Below are 23,683 nucleotides of genomic sequence, written 5' to 3' on the forward strand. Positions count from 1 at the left end.
ATCTAAATTGACAGTATATCAAAATAGTATACAAACTAATTATCAGAATTACAAATTACAATCCTCATTCCCTCCTTTAAAGGACTTTGGAAGCAAGTTGGGTGTTTTATAGCTGTTACATAAACGAATAACCAGGAGTGAGTATTTAACCTAAATTGACTTCTCACTTTGTAACTTATGCTGCTTCTAAAGAGAACAAGCTGCTCCAAATTGATAATTTGATATTTATTTTCTGACCACCAGTAGATAAAAGGACATTTAAATGCACTTTGGTTCAATATAAATAAACATGAGCGGGATGAATACTTTTAATTCCACGGAATTCAAAGCACTAGTCCACTATTAAATCCACAAAGAGGAAATTAGATTTTCTTATCAACCATGAAAACTTTATTGATTAAAAAGTTGTATTTGGGACATTGTTGGGAAAGATTCCAGTATGCTCATAATATTGTCAATTCAGCAGAACATGGACGCTAACAATGGAATGCAAGGTGTTGCAACAGCTGCACAATATTAACAGTGGATTTCTGTACAATAACATCGTACAGATGACCACTGTGCTCTTGCTGACCAAAGTCCCAATGGAACGAGCCTCCTTCGGGCAGTACTGTCCGTCTCAGCACTGTTAGGCCGGCGGGGCCAGACTCCTACCTTGGATATGAGCCGTAGTGGCCCAGTGCTGACAGCAGTGCTGGGACAACGTAGGGCACTGTGTCATTATTGGAGTAATGAGGACTGTGAGCATGGTGGTTGCTCCTTTTATTGTATGCCCTCATTCTACCCACAGGCTTAGTCTTTCTTGGTCCTCTTGGCTTTGGCTATGTTTTCTTGACGTTTCTGCTTTTTCTTCTGTTCCTTGTCACGTGCCTCAATCATCTTGGCTAGTTTCCAGGACAGCAGTGCACTGGCAATGAAGAGAGGCGTGAGAGCCAGTATGACAGTGGTGAGGAAACCGTAGGGGTCTTTGGCAGCCCAGTCCACCACATACTTCGCCCATGCCCGAACGTCAATCATCGTGGTCAGCAACAACGAGGCTTAATCCAACCTGAGAAAGGGCACCAGTAGAGAAGGCGGTGAATATTCACAGCAGAGTGATAAAACGACATTCATAACAATAACCAAAGGGTCATTGGTTTTGAATTGTTGGTTGCACACAAAAAGACACCACATTGGTTCTCTACAACTGTGGTAAGTCCTAGCCAAAACTAAATATATAGCCTACCCTAAATACTTCTGAAATTGATGCAAGAAGGGGAAAAAAGCACAATATTTTGAGAGTTCCTTGTGGCGCAATAGTTCAGGAACATAACACATGACCACAACATTTCAAAGCCCTCCCACCACATATTTTCTGTCCAACTCTTTATTGTCTTTTAAGATACACCCAGAGATAGTAAAGGAATATCACTAATACCTATTGGTTCAATTTTCATCTATGCTATTCTACTAGATTTCCTGTTTTTAGTCAAATTATTTGGTAAAACGGCTCAGGTGATGCTCGGGAGTTTAACATAAGTAGTGAAATAGTGGCTATTTAGTATTTTAGGTCATAAGATATCCAGTAGTGCGGAGTCAAAGGCAAACGGACTCAAAGTAATCATATTGAGGTTGTTGTTTTTTGGAATCAAGAACTCATGAAACATCTTGGAAATTTAAAATATAAAAAAAAAAAAAAACATGTTCACGGTGCATTTTGGTAACGTTCAAGTTACTGCATACCAAACTGACAGACACGCCTGACTTAGTAACTGTACAATACTGACTACATTGAAATGGATATTGAATTAAATGTCCAGCGTTGTATGATCACAAGTCCAGTGATTACAGTCACAAAGAAATAGCAGCTGGCCCCAAGTAGTAAACAACGTTAGCTAGCTAGCTAGCTCGCTGTACCGTTAGCTAATTCCCAATTAACTCGCTGAGCTCAACACAGGAAACTCCCGTTACATTTAGCGACATGTTTTCTCGCCATGGAACACCTTTATCCCAATGTTACCGACTGGCATCCCTGTCGTTAGGAATCTAGTCTTCACTATGGTCGTGTAAAGCGATGTATCGTGGGTCATTGCTACTTGTTGAGTGCGACGACTTAACAGATAATGACCAACGGATCACGAGCGTCAGTCCGAGTCGAAGCTAGCATCAGTTAGCTTCGTTCTGATAATTGTTACTAACTATTCACTCATACAAACAGGGTGATACGACAAATCCACAACGTTATACCACTAGTAAACATATACATGTATGAGACGCAGATTATATAACGCTAGTTACATCTGTACTAACAATAGCCTAGCTAGCTAACCCCCCCGCCCATCCATAACGGCCTAACTTTAGGGGCGAGAGCACTTACGTCCGGCTGAAGGCGGAACAAAAATGACGAGACAATGACTCTATACATTTCACATTCAAGTGATTATGCAAACGAACTGAATTTAAAAAACAAACTTACCAATGTGCAGAGATGCTGTTTATATCCACGATAATAAGTACCAGCCTCCTCCCTGTTCCGGGAAGCGTAACGTTGGCTGACGTGGTCCCGCTCGTGATTGGATATGACGTATTGCTGGGGGATGATGGGACTTGGAGTCCTTTAGACTTCGAAAATGGATTAATTGATTCTTGAAAATTTGAGTATAAGCTGTAGTTATTGCGCTATTACTGATGCAGACTATTCCATACAAATTGGGTCCCTGAACAGTGTTAAAGAAGAATGAATGAAAGCAGCAGAATGGGCATAACACATTTATATTGTTGTGGTTGTTCTTTCATTCTTAAACCATTTTAGGAACATGACTATGTGACACAATGTAAGTTAAAAAATTACGTGGTTGAGCCATACTCTAAATTACTGTGAAATCAAAGCATGTGCGATTGTTTTATTTATCTATGGTTTAATATTTAATATGTGAACGTGAAAAGAAGTAAAATGTTGTGTCTTTGTGAGACATGGACGTGTTGGATTTTTGAAAGTTTTGAGATATGTGAGCAGAGGGTTGCTGATTCTCTCTAAAAGTGTTGATCGCTCTCTTGTCTGTCAGGGTTCCCTACTGAAATAATTTGTGTGTGTGTGTGTTTCCCATCATGAACATCCTGCCAAACAATGTCTGCTGGACAGGAATTATTGTAAAATATTGGAAATAGATTAACAACACAAAACACAATGTGGTCGCTTCTAATACTAGACATAGAATCAGATCACAACAAGCTGTTGAAACTTTTGGTAATGTGTGGAACTGCTCTGTCTAAAGAATAAAGCAAATGAAAAAGCAATAGATGTGTCAACAACAAAAAAAGAGAGGCAAAAGGCTCCATTGGCCCTCTGGGAAAGATGGCTAACATAACAAAAATGGACCTGCTGGCTTTGTGAACTTCCTGTGGGGAAGTATTGAAACCAAATCAGGTTAGGCCACATCTGCTCTGTCCATACAGCATGGATCACTTTCAGAACAGTTCAAAGGCCAGCCTTTTAGACCTACTCACAGTGGAAGGAGAGGGGCAGCTGCGAACACATGCAGAGGACAAACACATTGTGAACACACTTTCTGGTTTGCCAGCATAGTTTTGGCCACGTTTTTATAGACAATCTAAAAACACATCCCCAATCTGGTGGTTTTCTGTTATATGCTTATAATCATTAGCTTCTGTTACATGTCTCACGAGGCAGGGAGAGCCCAGGGGGTGGGCAATGGAGCCGCACCCTAAACCCAATGACTATTTTTCTCCGACAGAAGTGGGCCCCCTTTTCATGACGCAGCTATTCAACTAGCATTAACAACAGACAGGAAGTAGGACCATAAAACGACTGCACCACAATAGTAAACCAGCTCCGAGTGGTGTGTGTCATAATGATTACAAGAAAATCCACAAGTCTGGCTAGACATTGTGGAATTTCCAACATCCTTTGAATCTTTTTTTTTCTGTTGATAGACTCAACTACTGGAGTGAGTGTAGAGCAGAAGGCATGCTTTTCAGTGTAAAATTATATTGTGCCGATACTAAAATAATCCATGACATCACCAGGGTTCTTTGCATTTATACTAATCTCCATGTGTACATATCAGTTTAAAGTTAGGATGATCAGTGTGTGTGTGAGAGAGAGAGAGAGAGAGAGAGAGATAGAGAGAGAGAGAGAGAGAGAGAGAGAGAGAGAGAGAGAGAGAGAGCTTGTTTTTCAGATGGTGCTAGTGATTGATTGTCCACAGGCTGCAGCATATAGTAAACTGACCAAAATGACTGATTAGTGGCTCCAGAGGACACGCATGTCCAGCTCCATATCTGTTCCTCCTCCCACGCCCTCTCTGTCTCTGACAGCCGAGAGTCCTTTGGACTTAAGCCTCGAAAACAACCATCACGTTGTTTTTGAAGAAGCTAGAGCCCGGGGTGGTAGCGCAGGCTCCAAAGGAAGAAAAAAGTCAGTTTTCTTGCCCCCTTTTACCCCTGTGGGAAACTGCGAGACCGCCCCTGGATTAAGTCCCCGCCTTTAAACTCAAATAAGAAGGAAACTTCAAAGGCCGTCGGCCGCCGGGGCTCCGCCCTCGCGCTCCCGAACGGCTTCACAAAGGATTTGCCGACGTTCGGGAATTCCGCCTCCAGTTCCTTTTATAGCGCCACTCGTGCGCTGGCAGCGCTCCAGGATCCCGCCCATCCCGGTTACTTTGACAACACAAAGGACTTCACGGAACTCGCAAGCGCCGCCCCCTTTCCAAATAAGGGCAGGCTCTCCATGTACGGCAAACAATCGGTGCGAGATTGCCCTTTTCTCTTCCTTATCCCGTTTATATGATCGGAGAGGAACTGCGCTTCAGGTTGGAAGCGGTGCGATCATGGCCGAGCGAGTCCAGCAGCCCCCAGCCAAGCGGCTCTGCTGCAGGCCCGGCTACAACCCGGCGTGCAGGCAGGGGCAGCGGGCTGGAGGAGTCCTGTGTGGCGGCGCAGGGTCCGCTCCGGGAGGGTCGGGGAACGGAAAAACGCACAACCCCGAGTCGTTGCTCGACATCGCGGCGCGCAGAGTCGCGGAGAAGTGGCCGTTCCAGAGGGTGGAGGAGCGGTTCGAGAGGATCCCGGAACCCGTCCAGCGGAGGATCGTATACTGGTCATTCCCGAGAAGCGAGAAGGAGATCTGTATGTACTCCTCTTTCAACGCCGGAGGAGAAGAAAGTGGAACTAGCGGGGACAATAATGACGAGACCCAGCTGCCTTTCCTACGGGGTGTCACTCTGCTGGAGGGTGGCTGGGTGGACAACGTATTGCAAGTCGGTGAGTGGACTATACCGTTACCGAAATGCAGGAAAACAGCCCGGCAATAAACAAAACATCTAACTCGCGCTGTTTGCCCTTTTTCTATGGAACCATGCCATACTTTTAAAGGGCTTGTGTTGGCCTCATAGCCCGGTGTATTATAAACAATGCAGGGTATTTCCACGCCAGTCTATAGCTGTGTGAGAATAGCCTATTTTCAGATAAGCCCGTAATAGTAGCCCACTTCTCCCTGTTTTCGCCCACTGAGCTGCGCGCATTGAATTGCCCAGAGCCATCCCAATTGGAAGCTTAGCACTTTGTTCCTATTTTTATGTCTTTCCAGCTCTCCATGCCCCCACCAATGGGTACGCAGACAAAAGCCCCCTATATCTTTTCACCGCTGGCTAAATAGACGATATTTAGAAAGGGTGGGAGGGGACGGTGATTTAAAGCCACAGTGCTTCTATTTTGTTTGCCAAACATCTTTTGTGAGACGGACTGGAGCTTCTCTGTTTTCCTCCCAATATTCAGTCAAAGCCCAGGCTACATGCAGCTGATAAAGGCGAAGATACATTTTTTTTTGTGTTCTTCTTCTTTCTGGCTGCTGCATTATTTCTCTGGGAAAGCTCGGAGTAAACAGAGAGTGCTGTAGGCTCAGCAAACCCCCTGCCTCCCTGCCTGCCTGCCTGCCTTCCTCCCAGCCTGCCTGGCTGGCTGCCTTTGCCAGAGCCACAATATTTCACTGCAATCGTCAGTGCAATAGACTCAGCTGTCAATCCGTCTCCCCACCCTTGGAAACGGTTCAGGATTCTAATCCCATTACCCTCCCCAGTTCATCTGAATCTTAATGCATTCTGCAAACAAGATTTTATGCATGATCTTCTTCCTCCCTCCCTCCCTTCCCCTATCTATCGCTCCCTCGCTCCCTCTCTCTCTCTCTTACTTCTTGGCTTACTATCCCTCCAAAGAATCCGTGTGGAGATGGCTTCAGCTCTTGTGGGCTCAGAGAATGTGCAGTGCACAATAGTAGCCATGGAGCAGGCAGACAGGCAGGCAGCTCTCCCTCCCTCCCTGGCCTGTTTACCAGATTCCCCAGCATTAGACTCATTTATGTGCTCACTCTCTTTTTTTGGGGGGGTAGGGGGGTTTTCGGGGAAGCTGAACACTCAGCACAGGGTGAAATAGTGTATGGAGGAGTTCCGTGTCAGTGTGTGTGTGGTTGCGTGTGATTTGAAGAATAGTCCGAAATGGTGACAAAGAGGGGAATGGGGTCATTTTATTTAGCCATGTGTGAAAGAGAGGGAGTGAGAGAGAGAGAGAGAGGGGGAAAAGATTATGCGTGGGGGTTTGATAAACACAGAGGGGGGATTGTGCATGCATCTGTGTGTGCATGTGTGTGTCTTCGCCTGCACGGGCTGTCAGTCTCATCCTGCATGCTCACAGAAAGAGGGAGGATGACAGGCAAGTACACAGCAGGAGGAGGGCATGTTATGCTGATTGCAATTTTTGGCCCAGAATCTTTTTCTTCTTCTTTTTCTTTTCGGGGCTGGGGAAAAATAAAGCCAAGGAAGAGAAAATGATAAATAAAAGATGTAATCTACTCCAGGGGACAGGCAGCCACTGGAGGATGAGGGCTTAAAAGCAGGGCAGCATGGGAGGGGGGCTGTCAGCCACATCACACACCACATGTATTGGCCCATCAAACACATACAGTGGGTCTGGCCTGGGAAAAAAAAAGTGCAGGGTGGGTGGTTGTGAGGGGGTGTTTGTGTGTGCACACAAGCGTGCATTAGCTGTGTGTGTGTGCGTGTGTGTGTGTGTGCTGTCAGTGGGATGGGATTCAGTGTTGATGATGAAAGACAGTAGAGCAATAGAATAGATGCAGAGGTTATTGTGTATGGGGGGGTGGAGGGGAGCTAATATACTTGAATGGATCTGCTGTCGCTGTATTCCTTTCCTCCCCCTCTCATCTCCTCCACCTCCCTCTCTCCCAAGTGAGCAGCTATAAAACTCTCCATATTTACTCCCCTAAGGCCAACTACCAGCCCCCAGTCTCCTGTGATTATTTATCTTTTTCTCAAAGACATTAATCACACGCCTTTTTTCTTTTTTTCCACTCGATCTCTTTCCATACATCAGTGCTGCAAAGGGAGCGGATAGAGGGGTGGTAGTGGTGGTAGTGGTGGTGGTGGCGGCGTTTAAGGGGAAGAGCAATAGATCGGGTGATATCAAGAAAAAGAGGGGAAGCCTGGAGGGAAAAAGTGGGTGGAAAATGCAAAAGAGGAGAGAGGCATTGAAATGGTGATTGCGAGAGAAGGGGATGTCTGAAAGTAAAGAATGGAGCGCAGAGAATGGGAGAGAGTGAGATGGATGGGTTGTTCGTTCTCCCATGCGAGCTCATCTGTTCCGATGCCAGCCTTTGAGATAAATATTCATATATGAATGCAAGTGTTATCTAGCAGTCCGCTGCTCCTCCTGTTACAGCAGTGTTATAACAAACCCCAGCTCCGGCCCTCATGCACTCTTTCTGCTGTCGAATCAGTGATGAATTTGTCAGCTGCTGAGCAGATAGCAGAACACATACCTCACCTCAACCTGTGTGAAACGTCTCTGTGTGTGATAATACATGCAAGATGAACGCAATGAAACATGCACTTAGTTACGGGGGCCCCGTCTGTCTTAAAAATGACACCGTCATCAGCTGATCGCGGGGAATATCGCTAAATCTCGCCGGTGGGCCGACTTGTCTTCGGCGCGTCCGATCGGGCCTCGATTAGAAAACTTCCAGAGCTCTCGCCTTCTCTGATCACAGCATCTGTTCTCCGGCCCCCCCGCCCTCCTTGTGTAATTTTGACTCGGCAGCTCATCACACTGAAAGGAAGGCTAGTATTATGGTGCCCCGTCCTCTAATTATAGAATCCTAATCCTATGGCTCTAACATGGCATGACAAAGCATGTTTGCACTTCATTACCCTCCTTCCTGTTTTAGTCCTCCAGTCTGGGTCAAGTTCATCCCCCCTCTTCTCATTCATGTACGACATGTCCTACTCCCACCCCCCCACACACACACCCCTACACACTCTCCCTTTTGGCCCCTTGTCCCCATATTTCTTACTCCCACCCTCTCTATCTGCCTTTAGGGCTTTGTGCCAGGAGGTAAATAAACCATAACCCCCCCATCCCACCAAACACACACACACACACACACACACACACAACCTCACTCTCACTATCCTCTTACCGTAAGCCCTGTGTCCCTATGGAGTGACTTACTGATGCCTGGCATATGTCGCTCTCTGCAATGTCATTAGCGTGAGCTACATGCTTCAGCCTATTTATCCAGCTCCCCTTGTTAGGCTAATTATTCACATGAAGCTACATGTCATTTTATCGTGCTGCTGCTCCAAATCTGAGCGACGAGGTTCTTGAAGGCTGTTTTTTTTTTTAAAAATCCGACCGGAATGAAAGCAGATATGCACATCCCGTCGCCTATTTTAGTGGATTTTCCATGGCGGAGTTGTTGGACTGGATAGCAAACATTATTTTGTCATTCCGCTGCTTAAAATACCACTGAATGTCCACGGCAGTCATGCCCGTTTGAGTGTGAATGTCATCCTCCTCTGCTCCACCTATTTCCGAGACGACTCGGTGTGTGTCTGTCCCGGACTCCTGCATGCTCATAACTCAGGTTAATTTGTTCACGCTCGGGAGAATCTTAATTGGGTTTCTGCGTCATCTACTCTCATTCTCACCCTCTTTTTTTTTATCATGTCAATGAAACGGTGAAATAACAACCAGAGCTGGTGGTTTCCCCGCTTTTTAGCCTGTTCCTTTTTTCTTCTTCTTCTCTTTAATAACACAGATTTTCAATACCCTAACACAGTAAAAATCCTGCTTTAGGAGCCATATGTCATTTCCTGTTGACTTAAATACATGTGTGATTAGCATTCAGTCGGAACCGTGGCAATATCAGACATAATTCACAACAATACGACACACTGGCTCAGACAACACCCTCGAAAACCAAAAGGGCTGATAAAACAACAAAGAATATTTGCACACACTCGTAGGTTATTGTTTGTGTGACAAAAGCGGTGAGCCAAATGCCGAGGAGAAATCTGCACCACTTACAAAGGTGCTGTGACACCAAGCATGTTTGTGCAAGAGCACACACATTTTTGTACTCTTTGACTTTTTTTTTTTAAACTAAGAATTCACGAGGCTTTTCAAAGGGCTTCTTGAGGACCAAGCTCAACATTTCAAGCATTTCGTCTGCAAGAGGTGCAGAATTTAAGATGCCAAACATAAATCTTGCACGAGCACGTCGTCTGCGAGGCGCCATCAGGCCCGAGCCGGGTTTTCTTTGGGTGGGTGAGGGCTCATAGTTTTTGTTTGTGCGTGTGGGTTGTTTCTTTTCATGTGGGCGGAACTGGTTTTATTTTCCTGTTGGGTTCGGGAAAATCCTTTATCTTTTTACAATGCCCGTTTGAGATTGAGCCCACATGCCTTCCACCAGAGACGAGGGGAGAGACGGAACACATATGCTGTTTAACTGTGTGAAACAATCCGTTGTAAAGAGGCAGGACTGAGACGCTGTGACACAAGATTTTTTTGAAAATCATTCCCGCAAAAAAAAAACAAAAAAAAATCAGTTTGATGTTATTTTACATGATAACCTGCAGAGCAGTTCTTTTTGAAGGAGCCTGGCGAGGGGAAACCTCGAAGTCGGCTCATCAGGTGCCGTTTTGTGGACCGGGCTCTCAGGTGAGAGCGTTGAAGGAGCGGTGATCCTGGTTCCGGTGCCTCGGGTCTTTACCCCCAGCCATGTGACCATCCCTGGGCTTGTATCGTCATGGAAACATGGCTGAGCCGAGAGCTAGTGTAAACAAATGGCCGTCCAAGAGGGAGGAGAGAGAGAGCGAGGGAGAGGGGCAGCAACCGCATCCATGTGTAGAGACATTGAGTCTTTGGGGAAAGTGCTCTCTCTCTGACTGACTGTGTGCATCTGAGAGCAGCAGATTCTAGGCCTTTGTCCCATTACGCCGGCTGAATGGAGAAAAAGATGGGCTACATTTCATCTCCCGCTTTATGGAAATAAGATAGCTTAGCTTAGAGTTTCTTGGTGCACATAATGTTTTCTATAGACAAAATATTGTGCATTATTTATTATAGACTTTGCTATGTGGCATTGCATGTTGTTGGACAATAATCATTTATAAGTTATTGGTTTCTTTTCTCTTCTCGCTGCACAGAAAACCTTCCTTGTAAACTGAAGTGAGAATAAGTGTCACCATAAATCTGAAATGTGTTAATATGATAATTACTATCATTCTACTCCTAAGGAGTTTCAGCGGCGACTCAAGTTTCCGCCTTCGATTACACGCAGACAGCCAGTTTTCTGTCTGGGTGGCCCCCTCAAAGATGGAGCCCATAAAGCAAACCCTGGCGTTGTGGTGCTGCTCCCATTAAGTGGGAGATGACCAGTGGTTCTTCGGCTTGCTCTGTCATGTTCCCACCGCGCAAGAACTTTCCAGAAGGTCCCAAACCTTGACGCGGCCCCAAATCCAAACTCTAACCAACCCCAGGCCCAGATGTGCCTCTAGATAGATTATTCCCACCACAGACCATAACTTCCTCGAGCCAGCCGCGTTCCATCTCCTACACCCAGTCATAACGGTCTCCTGCGCTTCACATTTCCAAGACCGTACCCAAGATGTACCCATTAGACGGGGCCCTGCTGCCATCTCCAGCGAGCTGGCTCCGCCTTATTTCCAGTCCTTCCACCTGACTGGAGCCAGCCTCCCTCCCCGTCCCATTCCTGGTCCCAGACGTAGCCGCCGCCTCCTCCCCTCGCCCCTCTTAAATCACCATTCCCAGTTTCCAGCTCTAGCCACCTTGCGTCTGCCACGCTCCCTGGGCCTATTACCATGCTGCCCAAAATTACCCCGCACGCTAATACTGGCTTCACTTTCAGAGACGCTCGATGTACAAGATTGACGCGTCGCCCTCTGTTAAAATAAACCAGCTAAAGTAATAAAGTTCCAGCGTGAGCTCTCTAACGTCTGCCCCGGTCCCCGTTCCAGACCGGACTTGTCTCCGGTCCCAGACTGTGGCTGCTGGGCGTGCGTCAGCACGGCCTCTCGGCTGGCTGACTCTGTCTAGGAATCCAGCGCTCCTTCCACGCAGCTCCTGCCCCTCTCTCTTCAGCACAGGGAAACGGAGGAGAGGGAACGCGCGATAGAAGGGCTACTAAATCCACAATGACAAGGCCCTATTAAAAGCTGTTTTTTCTATTTCGTTTAATGACTTTTATCACCAGCCGCCCTTCTCCCTTCGATTTGGCAATAATAACAACAGGGGAATGCAGCACTCAGCGTTCTCCTATCTGATGCTCCCTTTCACTTTTTTTCTCTTCTTTTTAATGAATTCCTCTTTGCACCAATGGGCTGCTGAAATAAGCACAAAGCAGGCCAAGACTCTGCTTACTGCAGTGGAAGGTTCAATGTATGTATCGTGTGTGTGTGTGTGTATTTTATACATGAGTATGAGAATAAAGGCTACACATGCTGCCACACAACAGAGCCTCTCTGTTCAGCAGTTTGGTCAACAGCTGTTTCTCTACAGAAGCCAAACAGCTCTGGATCACACTAAAAGCTACAGAAGATATTTATGTGTGAGTGTGTGTTTGTTTGTGCGTGAACACAATCAGGAATACTTTGCTGGGAGAGTAGAAAGTTAGTACCTGTTGTTGTCCCAGATTAAGGACTTTGAATTCTCTTTGATTCATCCCATCCATCTCCCATTCTCTGTGCGCTTCATTCTTTTTTTTTCATTTCAGACATCCCCTTCTCTTGCAATCACCATTTGCTTCTCTCCTCTTTTGCATTTTCCACCCACTTTTTCCATCCAGGCGCCCCCTCTTTTTTTTTGATATTACTCGATCTATTGCTCTTCCCCTTAACAAAGCGGAACGTCTGACCTTTTGGCTGGTGGTGCTTGATTCATAATACATTGTACTTAAATTGCGCGTGGACACTGCATATGCTCCACACTGGACTTTCACTTGTGGGGGGATTCTTTCACCTTGTTTTTAAAAAAATGTAATTTGTGTGTGAAGACAGGCGTGTGTGTGTGTGTGTGTGTGTGTGTGACTTAACACTGCGTGTTAATGGCTCAGCCAGTGTGTTTATGGCTGTGTGTCAGGCTGAATAAAGGTGAGGCATGTTAATGATAAGAGGGTGGATGACATTCCAGTTTGTCATCATCCACACACGATTCCTTTTCCACTGTTACACACATACACAAGCACACACGCACACACTCTTGCCTGAACGCGTGCTTTAAGACAGACGCTTGCCTCATGGTACCGGTGACTGGGCGCCTCAGAGTAAACAACAACAACAACAGCAGAGGACGAGGGTTTACCTGCCGCTGACCCCCCTCGCGCACTCGCACATGTAGGCAGAGGTGTTCTCTCATCGACTTATCCCTCCCCCTGCATTGAGCTGGCCCGATGCTGACCTCTTCACTTGACCCTGCCATGGATTTACAAAAAGCCAAAGGGCAATCTGGTCAGACTGTCCCTCCGGTGGCCGATTGCTCTGCCTGACAGACGGGGCCCATGCTCACCATATTGTTTTCCAATAAACATCACCTATAACCAAAAGGGAAAGACTGCTGGCCTGATTGAATGTGCGGCTGTCTTTTGCACGTTCCAATAAGCCATTTTTCTCACCCGAGAGCTGCGTCAGAGAGGAGACAGGGCACATGCCCCGGTTTTGTTTATGTCCTTTTGTGGAACAATCGGGAACCCGAGCCAGATTCTAGAAAGGGAGGTTACCCGGTTCTCTCCTCTTCTTGCCCCGCAGGCTCAAGTGCTGTGTGAGCGATGAGGAGAAGGAGGAGGAGGAGGAGGAGGAGGAGGTCCTGAGAGTGTGAGGTGACTGTGGCTGCGCCTGGTCCAGCGATGTCGTGGTTGTGTGGCATGTGAGACATGCATTCAGCCCTCTGTGGAAGAGCAGGGCCTGAATAGTGCGAGAAAGGCTCTCCAGGCATGAGAGACAGACAAAGAAAGAGAGCGAGAGAGATTCAAAGGAAAGGAGAGGACGCCTTTCAACCGAATGGAATCTGGTTTCGCCCTCTAAAGAGTTTTTGTCTTGAAGGAGTTATTTCCTTTTCTTTCTTGCTCTTTTCTTGCTTGTCTTCTTCTTCTTCTTCTACTTCTACTTCTTGTCGTCCTATTTTCCTGCTCTTCTTCTTTTCCTAATCACTCCATACCTGTGTCCATCCTCCTTCTTTTTCATGCATTCCTCCCGTGTGTTCATAAGCCCTCGTGATCTCTTTTTTTTCCCTCCCCTTCTCAATTTTCCAGTTTCATTTCCCAAGCCAGGCAATAGAAACTCATATCTTATTTACACTGCCCCTATCTAGATACAGCATGTTTCCATCGTGTTTCCTGTGACTAAACCCCCAAAGGAAGGCTAGCCGGCTAGCTAGCTCCTGCTCTCTCTCTCTCTCTGCTGTGCTCAGTGCTCGCAGTCGGCATCCAGACCTCAGGGGCTATCACTGTTTCTACATTTAGAAACTCTCTGTTTATCTCGTTCTGGGATTAGAAGAGGAACAAGAGTTGGCCTATTTGCTGTTGTGTCTTTTTCTGAAGTTTTCAAGTGATCCCCCCCACCTCACCGCTGGTTGTTGGGGACTACCGTGGGACCGTTTCAGGGTTCGTTCTCCTCTGCCCTTCAGGAACAAATTGGGGAGAATTTAGTTTTACGTTACTTCCCCCAACTCCAAATCTCATATCGGCACTTTTTTGCGGAAGCAAAGTGTTATGTTAGTTGTTCAGCTCATGCACTGAATGCGCAGTTCAGTGTCTTGCTCAATGGCAAGTTGCTTATTGCACAGGTCAAGTCACCGCATCTGGTTTTACTCAGGCTGAGTATTGATCCTCAGTAATGTTTTGTATCGCAGGCTAGCATTGAACATCTGATCCAAATCCCAGTCTTCTGTTTCATATAGACAACATCCTTGCACGGCTGCTTGTGTTAAACAACATTTTAGATCATAGAACATCTTTTGTTAAAAGCTTGTATTACTCAAAGTAAGGTATGGAGCGAAAAAAAAAGCTTTCATATCTGAACTAAAACTGTGTTATCGGCTTCAGCAACATGCTCTGCTCACACAAACTTGAATGTAGGTGAAGTGCTGATCGTGCGCTGTTGTTCCTCCGCATTGTTGAAGATGTCACCGCCTGTTAATGCCACCCTGTCCGTCTGCATTCTTGCCCAGCATCCCACTATCTGGCTGCCTGTCTGTCTGGCTAGCGGTTAGCTGGCTAGCTGTCCCTCCTGGGTGGCTACATCACCTCACCTCCTACCCCCCTCACAGCCAGTGACAGCCTAGCCCAGGGAGACGTGGGTAATGGTCCTCTCTGATGTACAGCCTGACTCAATTGGACTAGATGGCAGACACACGCCTAAAATAACAAAAGGAGGGGAGAGAAAGAGAGGGGGCTGGAGAGGGAGGGGGAGGGAGGGAAGGAGTGAAGCGATCGATAAAGCAGGGACACATCGCCTAATAAAGATTTATTCCTTTTTTTTCCTTTTTTTTCTCCCCTCGCCATCCGCCTTGGCGGGGCAGAGGGTGGGGAGGGGGAGGAGGAGAGAATGTGATTAGTGGACTTCTTCTCCCAGGGTGCCTCTGGTAGCATGTGCGTACGCGTGCACGGCAGTATGCATACCCCGATGCGTGTATTTTTGCATCTCCTGTGTGCATGTCGCACGCGTCTCTCTCTCTCTCTCTCTCTCTCTCTCTCTCTCTCTCTCTCTCTCTCTCTCTCTCTCTCTCTCTCTCTCTCTCTCTCTCTCTCTCTCTCTCTCTCTCTCTCTCTCTCTCTCTCTCTCTCTCTCTCTCTCTCTCTCTCTCTCTCCCGAGAGCAAACGGGGTTAAAAACAGTCTCTGTCGTTTGTTCTGCCGGCAGTGGCACTAGCAGCTGCAGCTGTGTCCCTGCATCTCTCTCTCTCTCTCTCTCTCTCTCTCTCTCTCTCTCTCTCTCTCTCTCTCTCTCTCTCCCCCTCTCTTTCTGTCAGCTAATATTTAGTTAATCTTTGGTCTGGGACCTACGGGACTGGCCGGAGCTCCTGGTGCCCCATCCATCTCACACTGATCTATATTCCACGCTGGATCCCTGTGCCATTAACCACCACCAAAGGGAGGAGTGGAGGAGAGGGGGGGAGGCGCAGAGGTAGGACGGAGAGGAAAGGGCAGATGGGTGGAGGGAGAGCTGTGTAGAGACAAGAGAGTGATGGAGAGGAGGCAATGGAGCGGAGGGTGGGGGGGGTGTCTGTCTACCGTCTCAACACTAAATGAGAGAGAAAGGGAGTGGAAGAGGTGGGCCAGCTATTCCAGCCAAGCACATAAATATCTCCCTCTAATTTTGAGGTCAAGTAAAAAAACAAGAAAAAAGAAAAAGGCCTGCCGTATTGGATGCTAAGCGATCAAATCGTTTCTATAGGAGGGCGGGAGGACCTATACCGCAGCTGAAAACAGTGTGTCCACAAGGAGGTGTGAAAGGTTGACGAGGTAAAAGGTGGCGTAGGTGGAGAGTGGAGAGAAAGACGGAGGCAGAGGCTGTGGGAGTAAGCGACCCCTATGCATAGAGCAGGCCACTTCATTTGTATGCATTGTGTAGTTATGAAGGGGTCCACCTGTGAAGGCTCCAAGTGCTGAGTCACTCACTAACGCGCAGACCAAATGCTTTTATCTCAGACGCCTGGTCCATCTGAATGGAATATAATAGGCCATAAAGTGCTTTGCTAGCAGCGGCTGCTTGCCCCGTGGCAAACCCTCGCTCCCCTACTCCAAATCTCATTTCACCACTTTTGTGGAAACAAAGCATGGACGCCTTCTTCTTCTTCTTCTTCTTCTTCTTCTTCTTCTTCTTCTTCTTCTTCTTCTTCTTCTTCTTCTTCTTCTTCTTCTTCTTCTTCTTCTTCTTCTTCTTCTTCTTCTTCTTCTTCTTCTTCTTCTTCTTCCTCCCCCTCCTCTTTAAGTTGTTTCTCTTCTTTCCATCCCTCTCTCCTTGTCGGGCAGCCATAGAGAGCTCCCTCTGTCTACACTTCCTTCGCGCCTCCTCCCCCCCCTCCAGTCATGTGTGATGCCTTTGCTGCTGTGTGTGCATGTGTGTGTGTTGGGCACCTGTTTGGGTTCTCTCTATGTATGTGTGTGTGTGTGTGTGTGTGTGTGTGTGTGTGTTCAGGGTCCTGCATGCAGGTCGTGCGTAATGAATAGCTGGGCTGTCGCTGAAGCACAACTGGCCGAGAAGGAGGCAGCCAGAGAATAGCGCACCAGTGACGGAAGGAGAGGAGGAGAATGGAGGGATAGAAGGCTGGTGGGAGGGAGGGAGGGAAGAGAGGAATGAGGGAGCAGGAGGACCAGTGAGGGAGGAAGGGAAGAGTGGTTTGCAAAGCCAGTGAGCCTTAACCACCTTCTGTCATTCTGTCTGCTCTCAGCGCTGTTTTCTCTCTCATAGGAATCTAATGGCTTTTCCACTGTCCTCTTTCCAAACCTCCACCACCACCACTGTCTACCCCGTCTCCCTTCTTTCTCTCCCTCTCTATGGCTGTGCTACCCCCCCCCTCCTCCCTCCTCCCTCCCCACCCTTTACTTACTCGTCTCCTTCTTCTCTCACTTTCCGTTTCTCGGTTAAAAAAATTCCGTCCCGACGACTCCGAGCCGTCCTCCCCTGCTACCTCCCCTCCCTTCCTCTCCTCGCGTCCTTCCAGCTGCTGGCCAGGGGAACAGCTGACTAAATCTAAAGCTCGGGCCCCTGGCTCTGGCCCCGGCTCTGCCACAGCCTCCTCCTATTCTCAGCCCCTCCCTCTCCGTCTATCCCTTCCTCCCTCCTCTGGCCTCCAGCCCTGGCTCCTCTCTCAGCAGCCCCAGCGCAGCCCTGGCCCTGCCTCTGAGCCTCGGCTCCAGCTCTGCCTGACTCTCAGCAGCCTCAAAACCCCTCTCTTTTCTGTTCCCCCCCCCCCCCCTCTGTACTTTCTTGCTAATTCACTTGCCCGCCCTCCTCCCTGCTCTGACGGGCTGTAGCCGGGCCCCTGGTACCGTCCCAGCATATCTGGACCGAGGCCTCAGGTTGGCCGCAGCTCCGTTCTCTGGCTCCCGTACCCAGCCTCTCCAGCCAGACATCTTTCTCTCTCTGGCTAGTAACGCTCTAGTCACTGTAACTCATTGTGGCTCGCTTTACTCCAAGCCCCGTTCTGCTTGTACATTTGGTCGTTTCTGGCTCCCGCGAAGAGCTCTTTTGTGTCCTCGTGTGTCTCTTTGTCTCCTCGCTTGCGTGCGTCTCTTTAACTTGTGTCGACAAGCTCGGGCCCCGGCACAAACACATTCGCCCCGGCGCTCAAGACGCGTGCGACGTGCGAGAGCGCGAAGCATATGACACATGATTGGCAGTGGGTGTGGGAGGGCGGGGGCGGGGGGTGGTGGCGGCGGACGGATGGGGGAAAAGCAGTGAATGGGGAAGTTGGGCCCTGTCGCATCTCCAGGCAAGCCGGAGGCTCGAGTTTGATCGCTGCCCGGGGAAGGGAGCCTTTGCATCCACCCCCGTCTCCCACCAACAACACCACCACCGCCACAACCTCTGTGGCTGTCAGAGGAAGGCTGCAGGCTCGTGTGATTCGGTGCGGGCCCAGGGTTCTGCCATCACTCTTCTGAACAGACGTTGCCCACAGAAGACGCCTGTCAATGCGCTTCTTCCTCGCTGACACCCAACTGCTCTGAGATGAGCGACACGGGGCTGACAGAACAAAGTTCAGAGAGCGCACACAAACACACACAAACACACACACACACACACACTGTCCCCTTTGTGTGGAAACGGGCCAAGGAAGCCCAGGCAGGAAGAAGCAGAGTTGGTCTGCGCCAGTCGGGGACAACATCAGAATCTTCTGGAACACCTCGCACCTCCTCGCCGTTTATTATTCAGCCCACTCCCTGTCTGTCTCATGCCCAATACAGCTTTCCACGTTCCTGCCGCCTTTGTTGTGATTTTGCGTTTTTATTGTGTGTGGATGTGTGGAGAGGAATATGGTGTGGGGTGGAGGGGGGCGGGAGGGGTAGAAACGCTGAAAAAGTTTCTCTTTTGGAGTCACGTTTTCTCTTGTTGACTGACAGATGCGGGCCGATGAAAGCGAAATCGCAACGTGCCGCAGACTTCAAAGGTTCCTGTGTTCCTCCGTTTATTGGCAACAACGCACAACAACCCCTCTCCCCCGATGTGGATTCTTCAAAATAGGGAGGGGAAGAAGCTAGTCGAAACAGAGGGAGATGACAAAGAAGCTACCATCCAAACAGCTAGAGGGGGAAGAGGGAGGAGGAGGAGGAGGAGGAGGAGGAGGAGGAGGGGTGCTAAATAATCAGACCTAAGCAATGTAACCGAATCGGACTGCTTTTCAGAAGCATTTTCAATCAAAATGGGCTTTTGATGCCCACTGATTCTGATACTGGGGATGGTTAAGTAGAGAAAAAGTGATTGCTTGAAGTTGTAAAGAGCTCCCTCTGCTTTGGGAGGGGGGCTTTGGTACCGCACTGAGGCTTTTTTTTTTTTTTTTTTTTTGCTGTGTGTGTGTGTTTAGTATGGACCAGCGCAACAGTAATTAACTAAGTGTAAAAGCTAAGAAGAAGTAAGCCGCTTGGTTCTGCTCTTCTAACCTGATAGACTCTCTCACCCCCCCCCCCACCCTTTATTATTCCTCTTGTCCAGGATGGCACCCATTGACTGCCACTGACCTAATTTGGGCAAATTTCACTGACCTACTTCATGGGTGAATGCTGACTTGCCCACGGGAGGGGATTCTCTCTCTCACCCACACACACAGACGCACACACACATGTACAAATGCACACGTATTCTTTTCCATCCTTAACATTAATATGCAGACCCTCAACCTCCTTCACCGTTGCTATGGCGTCGGGCATGTGCCCCCCCCCCCCCCTCCCTTCTCCTCCTCAGTTGTGCGGCCCCTCCCCCCCCTCGTCATACAGCCTCCTTCGGCTCTCAAACGAAGGTAATGAGCATCTCACAGTGCAGACACGTGGTGAAATATAAACAAAGCATGGCCTTTGTTTGGTTTTGGTCTCAGAGGTGACATCGTCCTTCACTTCACAAGTCTCTGAAGAGACATAATCAGCGTAATTGCAGACGGATATGATTATTCTTTTGTCGTCTATGAAAGTGGTAACTTGAGCAAATTTGATTAAACAAAGTGGGGATGCTTTGCGTACAAGTACAGACAATCAAGGTAATTCTCCGGCAAAGTTAGATGGAGAGAGAGAGAGAGAGAGAGAGAGAGAGAGAGAGAGAGAGAGAGAGAGAGAGAGAGAGAGAGAGAGAGAGAGAGAGAGAGAGAGAGAGAGAGAGAGAGAGAGAGAGAGAGAGAGAGAGAGAGAGAGAGAGAGAGAGAGAGAGAGAGAGAGAGAGAGAGAGAGAGAGACTCCTGTTTGTGGAGCAGTGGTGATCCCATAGGAGGATTGGCATCTTTAACCTACTTGTATTAAAATGAATTCATGCATCATTGTGTTCCTCTCGCAGATTAATTCCCCGTTGACCGGGCACATACGGTCCTCTGGAGGTTTTTGCAAAAAGGCTTTGTCATAGTTGGATTAGTTTAGCTTTTCTTTTTTTTTTGGGTGTGGGTATGGCGAGGGCGGGGGGGGGGGGGGGGGTTAACGTGGAGATGATTAGTAATAAACGTCTCTGCCTGCGGCCTCCCACGAGGACGTGGTCGTTGGAAGCAAGTCTCACCTGATTCAGTGTTTTTGGTCACGCTCATGTCTTAATCTTTGCGAGGGTTTGTGCAGTCATGCCTCTGTGCACGAGTGTCTGGGAAAAGCGCGAGTGCTATTTGTTTCTATGTGTGCGGACCTGCCCCTCAAATGCGGCCCGCGAATGTAAACGCACGCACGCGCCGGACACGTGTTGTCACGGCAACGCGTGCAGATGTCACCAGAGGAGGCTCCAGGGTGAACATTGTCTACCCTCTTGTCCAGCAGGGTGCAATTTATCTCAATGCAGCCAAGAAAAGGCAGCTATTTACATGAAACAAGAGCCGTTTCTGGGAAATAGGGGTCTCTCTGAAGGTTTTGATGTCGGCTGTCTGCTTTTAGCCCTGAGAGTGGAAACCTAAACCATCGAGAGCGAGAGAGAGCGAGCGAGAGAGAGAGAGAGAGAGAGAGAGAGGGAGCGAGCTGTGAACCTACTGAGAGCTCAGTTCCCCCCATGTGGTTGCAGCTCTTCACCCTGAAAGTCCCTCCCCGTTTCTCCTCAACACCCTTGGAGAAGGCCAAGCGTAGCGTGTGATTTCAGATGCTTACAGTGTGCACAGAGTAAATCTAACCCCCTTTGCTTTATAGCTTATCCTTAAGAGAGTGGTCCTAACATCAACGTCAATATTTACAGGAATAGCCTGCAGGCGAGATAATCGACCTCAGTGATTCAGCAGAGACGTATGCAACCTTTCTTTTGCTTCCCTCCACCTCCCTCCCTCCCCTTACTTGTCTTCATCCTGGTAATTCTCGTTTCTCTGCCGCAGCTCGTCGATCACGGCGCCAGGTGGCTGAGATATTTGTGTTTGGATTGCGTTTGTTTGTGTGTGCGTGTGTGCGTTCAAGGTGTGCCGCGTACAAGCGTGTGTGTGCAGCATCTTCGACAGGGCCGCAGCTTTGACACAGGCTCAGCGGCTGGTTGAGAGATGCTGGATGACGCGTGTCAAGTGATATTAGATGTGAGAGAACCTCCCCTCCTCCCTCGGTCACTCCTCCCTCCGCTCTGCCCATCCCTCCGCCGTGGACGGTGTCTTCTGCGGTTAGTGTGAGCTGTGACACTTTTCAGCAGGGGTTTTTTTTTAGGAGGGGAGGGGGCGAGGGGGTGTGGGGGGCAAGCACCTCCACCACGTTTGATGTACGAGGCCTCACATCTCTGTGGGTTAGGGTGGACACTTTGGCCCACATAAGCGCCGGGAAGGTCAATAGATGTACAGGTCTGAACAGATACGGTGCACATGCCGGGCTGCGCGTGCGTGTTCTTTGTTGTGTCATTGACCAAAAGGATCTGTGTTAAGGTGGTTAGTGTGTGACCTACATCCTTGTCTATGACCACTGATAATTGAGTGACATATTTGTCTGTGGCAGTGCTGATCGCTTGGTAATTGCTCATGAATGGGTGAGTATTTTAGTGGTTGCAGTTAATTTGTGTTGACTTTGTCTTGACAAAGAATGATTGAAATCCGGTTTACTCTCAGGCCGCCTCCCTACACATTTAGCTTGTTTCACACGGCCGTGTTCACTGTATTCAAGAACAAAGACGTGCGAATGGAGAAGGAAAGTGGCACGTAAAAGGTTAACCTACTTCCTGGCGAGGGTATCATTTCTCTGTGGTGTTTGTGTGTGTGTGTTTTGCACACACGTGTGCGTCTGCTTCCGTGTGTGACAGGTAATAATGAGGAAGTATGAGTAGTGGGCCTGTGTGCCCGATGTTATAATGGGACAGCCTGAGCAGGGGGATGCTGGGCAATGGAGAGGGGGCGGGAGGGGGTTTCGCCAGGATGTGGCATGCGTCGCCGAAACAGAGAACAGCGGGTGTGACCTCAGTGACATCCAGGAAGGAAGGGGTTAAGCACGAGCCGGCAGGGCCGCATGGGCTGCGTTACGCAAACTGGCGGCTGGCTGGAGCTGAAAGGGGAAGTGCTGAGCTCAGAGGAACACTGGCTCACAGCCATCGCTCCCCTCCTCCCTCCACTGAAACTCCCCCTCTCTCCCCCTCCCCTCGCCTCCCCCGGCCCTCTCCCCCCCCCCACCTCCCCACTACAGCTGAGCGCTCCCCATGCTTCCCACCGCCAGGCGTGGTGATGTGTGTTTGTGTGTCTGTGTGCCTGTGCTGGAATGCAGCTTCCCCCTCGGCTGGGGCCTGTGTGTGTGTGTGTGTGTGTGTGTGTGTGTGTGTATGTGTGGGTGTGCACGTGTTCGTGTATGTGTGTCTGTCTGGAATGATGCCTCCCCTTGTCTAGTGTGTGACGTCAGTACACACAACGGGTCAGCTTAGGGCTAGGCAGCGTTCTGTGTGTGTGCGTGTGTGTGTGTGTGTGTGTGTGTGTGTGTGTCGTGGGAGGGGAGAAGAGGGGGGGGGGGGCAAGGGAGGAGTCAGTTATTGGAGAGAGAAAAAGGAAAGAGGAGGGGCTGTTTGTGAGCAGAAGGAGGTTGACTGCAGGGAGTCACTGAAGCCAGTATGCGTGCATGCATGAAGGCATCATGAGTGTGTGTCAAAGGGTGGGGTAGTGTGCGTGTGTGTGTGTGTGTGCGCGTGTGTGTGTGTGTGCGGGGGCGTGTTGTGGCGGTGGAGTGTGTCGAGTGACTTTCCAAATGAAATGGGAAGGGTAAAGAGTGTAAGGTTGTTTCCTGGCGTGAACAAGTGAACCTAAAAACACACACAAGCGCACACACATGTGTGCACACAGTCATGCGGTAGTGTTTCAGTCCAGTGCTGTTAGTGCCCAGCTATTTTCATAAGCAAATGATTTCTGTTCCCGTTCAGCCATGTTGGCTTCCACAGTCGGGCCTTTCTGTCTGTGCGCTGCGCTCACTTGCTTCACTGAATCTTTTTTGCATACTGTTTTGTTTTCTTTTAATCTTTTTTGTTTTGCTTTGATGTCAAGAAAGTGTTTTTTATCAAAAGGATTAATCTCAAAAGGGTTTAAAAAGGGCAAAGTTCAAATTGAAGCAAGAGAAACACATTTGTAATCGATTCTGACAGGCGCAGCAAATGTCATTTTGGCACTCTTTCTGCGTGCAAATTATGCGCGAGATCCGACAAAACACAGCTCCCGTCTTACGAACACACACAAAAACCGATACCGAATCATGTATCGCCATGTTATTGTCGTTTTACAATACGTTCAGTCTTCTCAACCGTCAAATACTGGCTAATCTCAACACAGACCCCCCTCCCACCCCCCATCCTCCTTCACAAGGAAGCTACTGCTATAATGTCTCGCCTGCATAGGTTTGTCATTAGAAAGATACTGAAGCCATGAAGCAGCAGACAATGGCTTTTCAATGGATCCCATTACCCCCCCGTCTATAGCTTGCGTGGCTCTACTGGGACAGACCTTTGCTAATTACACACATTCATTTGCAGCCAGCTGTAATTTCATTTACACTAATGAACCTTGCACACGGATTGGGGTAATGTATAGTTAATGTACAGCCAGGAGACGGAATTAGCCGGCTACTGGCTCCTCCAGTGACAGAGATTTGTTGAATAGCACAGTTCACCCAATACCACTCTGAAATTACACCGAATAGTAATTTTAGACCAACGTGGAAGGCTATGATGGGTCTGAGTCAACTATTACTGCCTTGTTTGATACATCATTTG

The 23,683-nt window shown here is 48.5% G+C and overlaps 2 protein-coding genes across 3 annotated transcripts in view; one reads left to right on the top strand and one right to left on the bottom strand.

Moving 5' to 3' along the window:
* Positions 1–362: 362 nt before the first annotated feature.
* smim15 (small integral membrane protein 15) lies at positions 363–2,581 on the bottom strand. 2 transcript variants are annotated; one of them, XM_068605354.1, is made up of 2 exons: positions 2,456–2,581; positions 363–1,048 (listed from the first exon to the last, which is right to left on the bottom strand). In XM_068605354.1, the coding sequence occupies exon 2, from the start codon at positions 1,015–1,017 to the stop codon at positions 793–795; it is 225 nt and encodes a 74-aa protein (XP_068461455.1). In that variant the 5' UTR covers positions 1,018–1,048; positions 2,456–2,581; the 3' UTR covers positions 363–792. The 2 variants fall into 2 exon arrangements, with proteins under 2 accessions (XP_068461455.1, XP_068461456.1); XM_068605355.1 differs by lacking the exon at positions 2,456–2,581 and adding an exon at positions 2,357–2,375.
* Positions 2,582–4,650: 2,069 nt separating this feature from the next.
* Positions 4,651–23,683, top strand: part of LOC137779027 (zinc finger SWIM domain-containing protein 6-like) — a 45,376-nt gene continuing 26,343 nt past the window's right edge. The window contains exon 1 of the mRNA XM_068566466.1: positions 4,651–5,262. Within this exon, the coding sequence (XP_068422567.1) occupies positions 4,830–5,262 (433 nt within the window). The 5' untranslated portion in view covers positions 4,651–4,829. The remainder of the gene's footprint in view (positions 5,263–23,683) is intronic.

The sequence above is a fragment of the Clinocottus analis genome, unplaced genomic scaffold (assembly GCF_023055335.1).
Source record: "Clinocottus analis isolate CAN_PGR_092001 unplaced genomic scaffold, fCliAna1.0.p SCAF_7, whole genome shotgun sequence".
In the NCBI taxonomy this organism is placed as follows: domain Eukaryota; kingdom Metazoa; phylum Chordata; class Actinopteri; order Perciformes; family Cottidae; genus Clinocottus; species Clinocottus analis.

Coding starts and splice junctions, on each gene's coding strand:
- smim15 (XM_068605354.1), bottom strand. CDS start 1,017: ATGATTGACGTTCGGGCATGGGCGAAGTATGTGGTGGACTGGGCTGCC.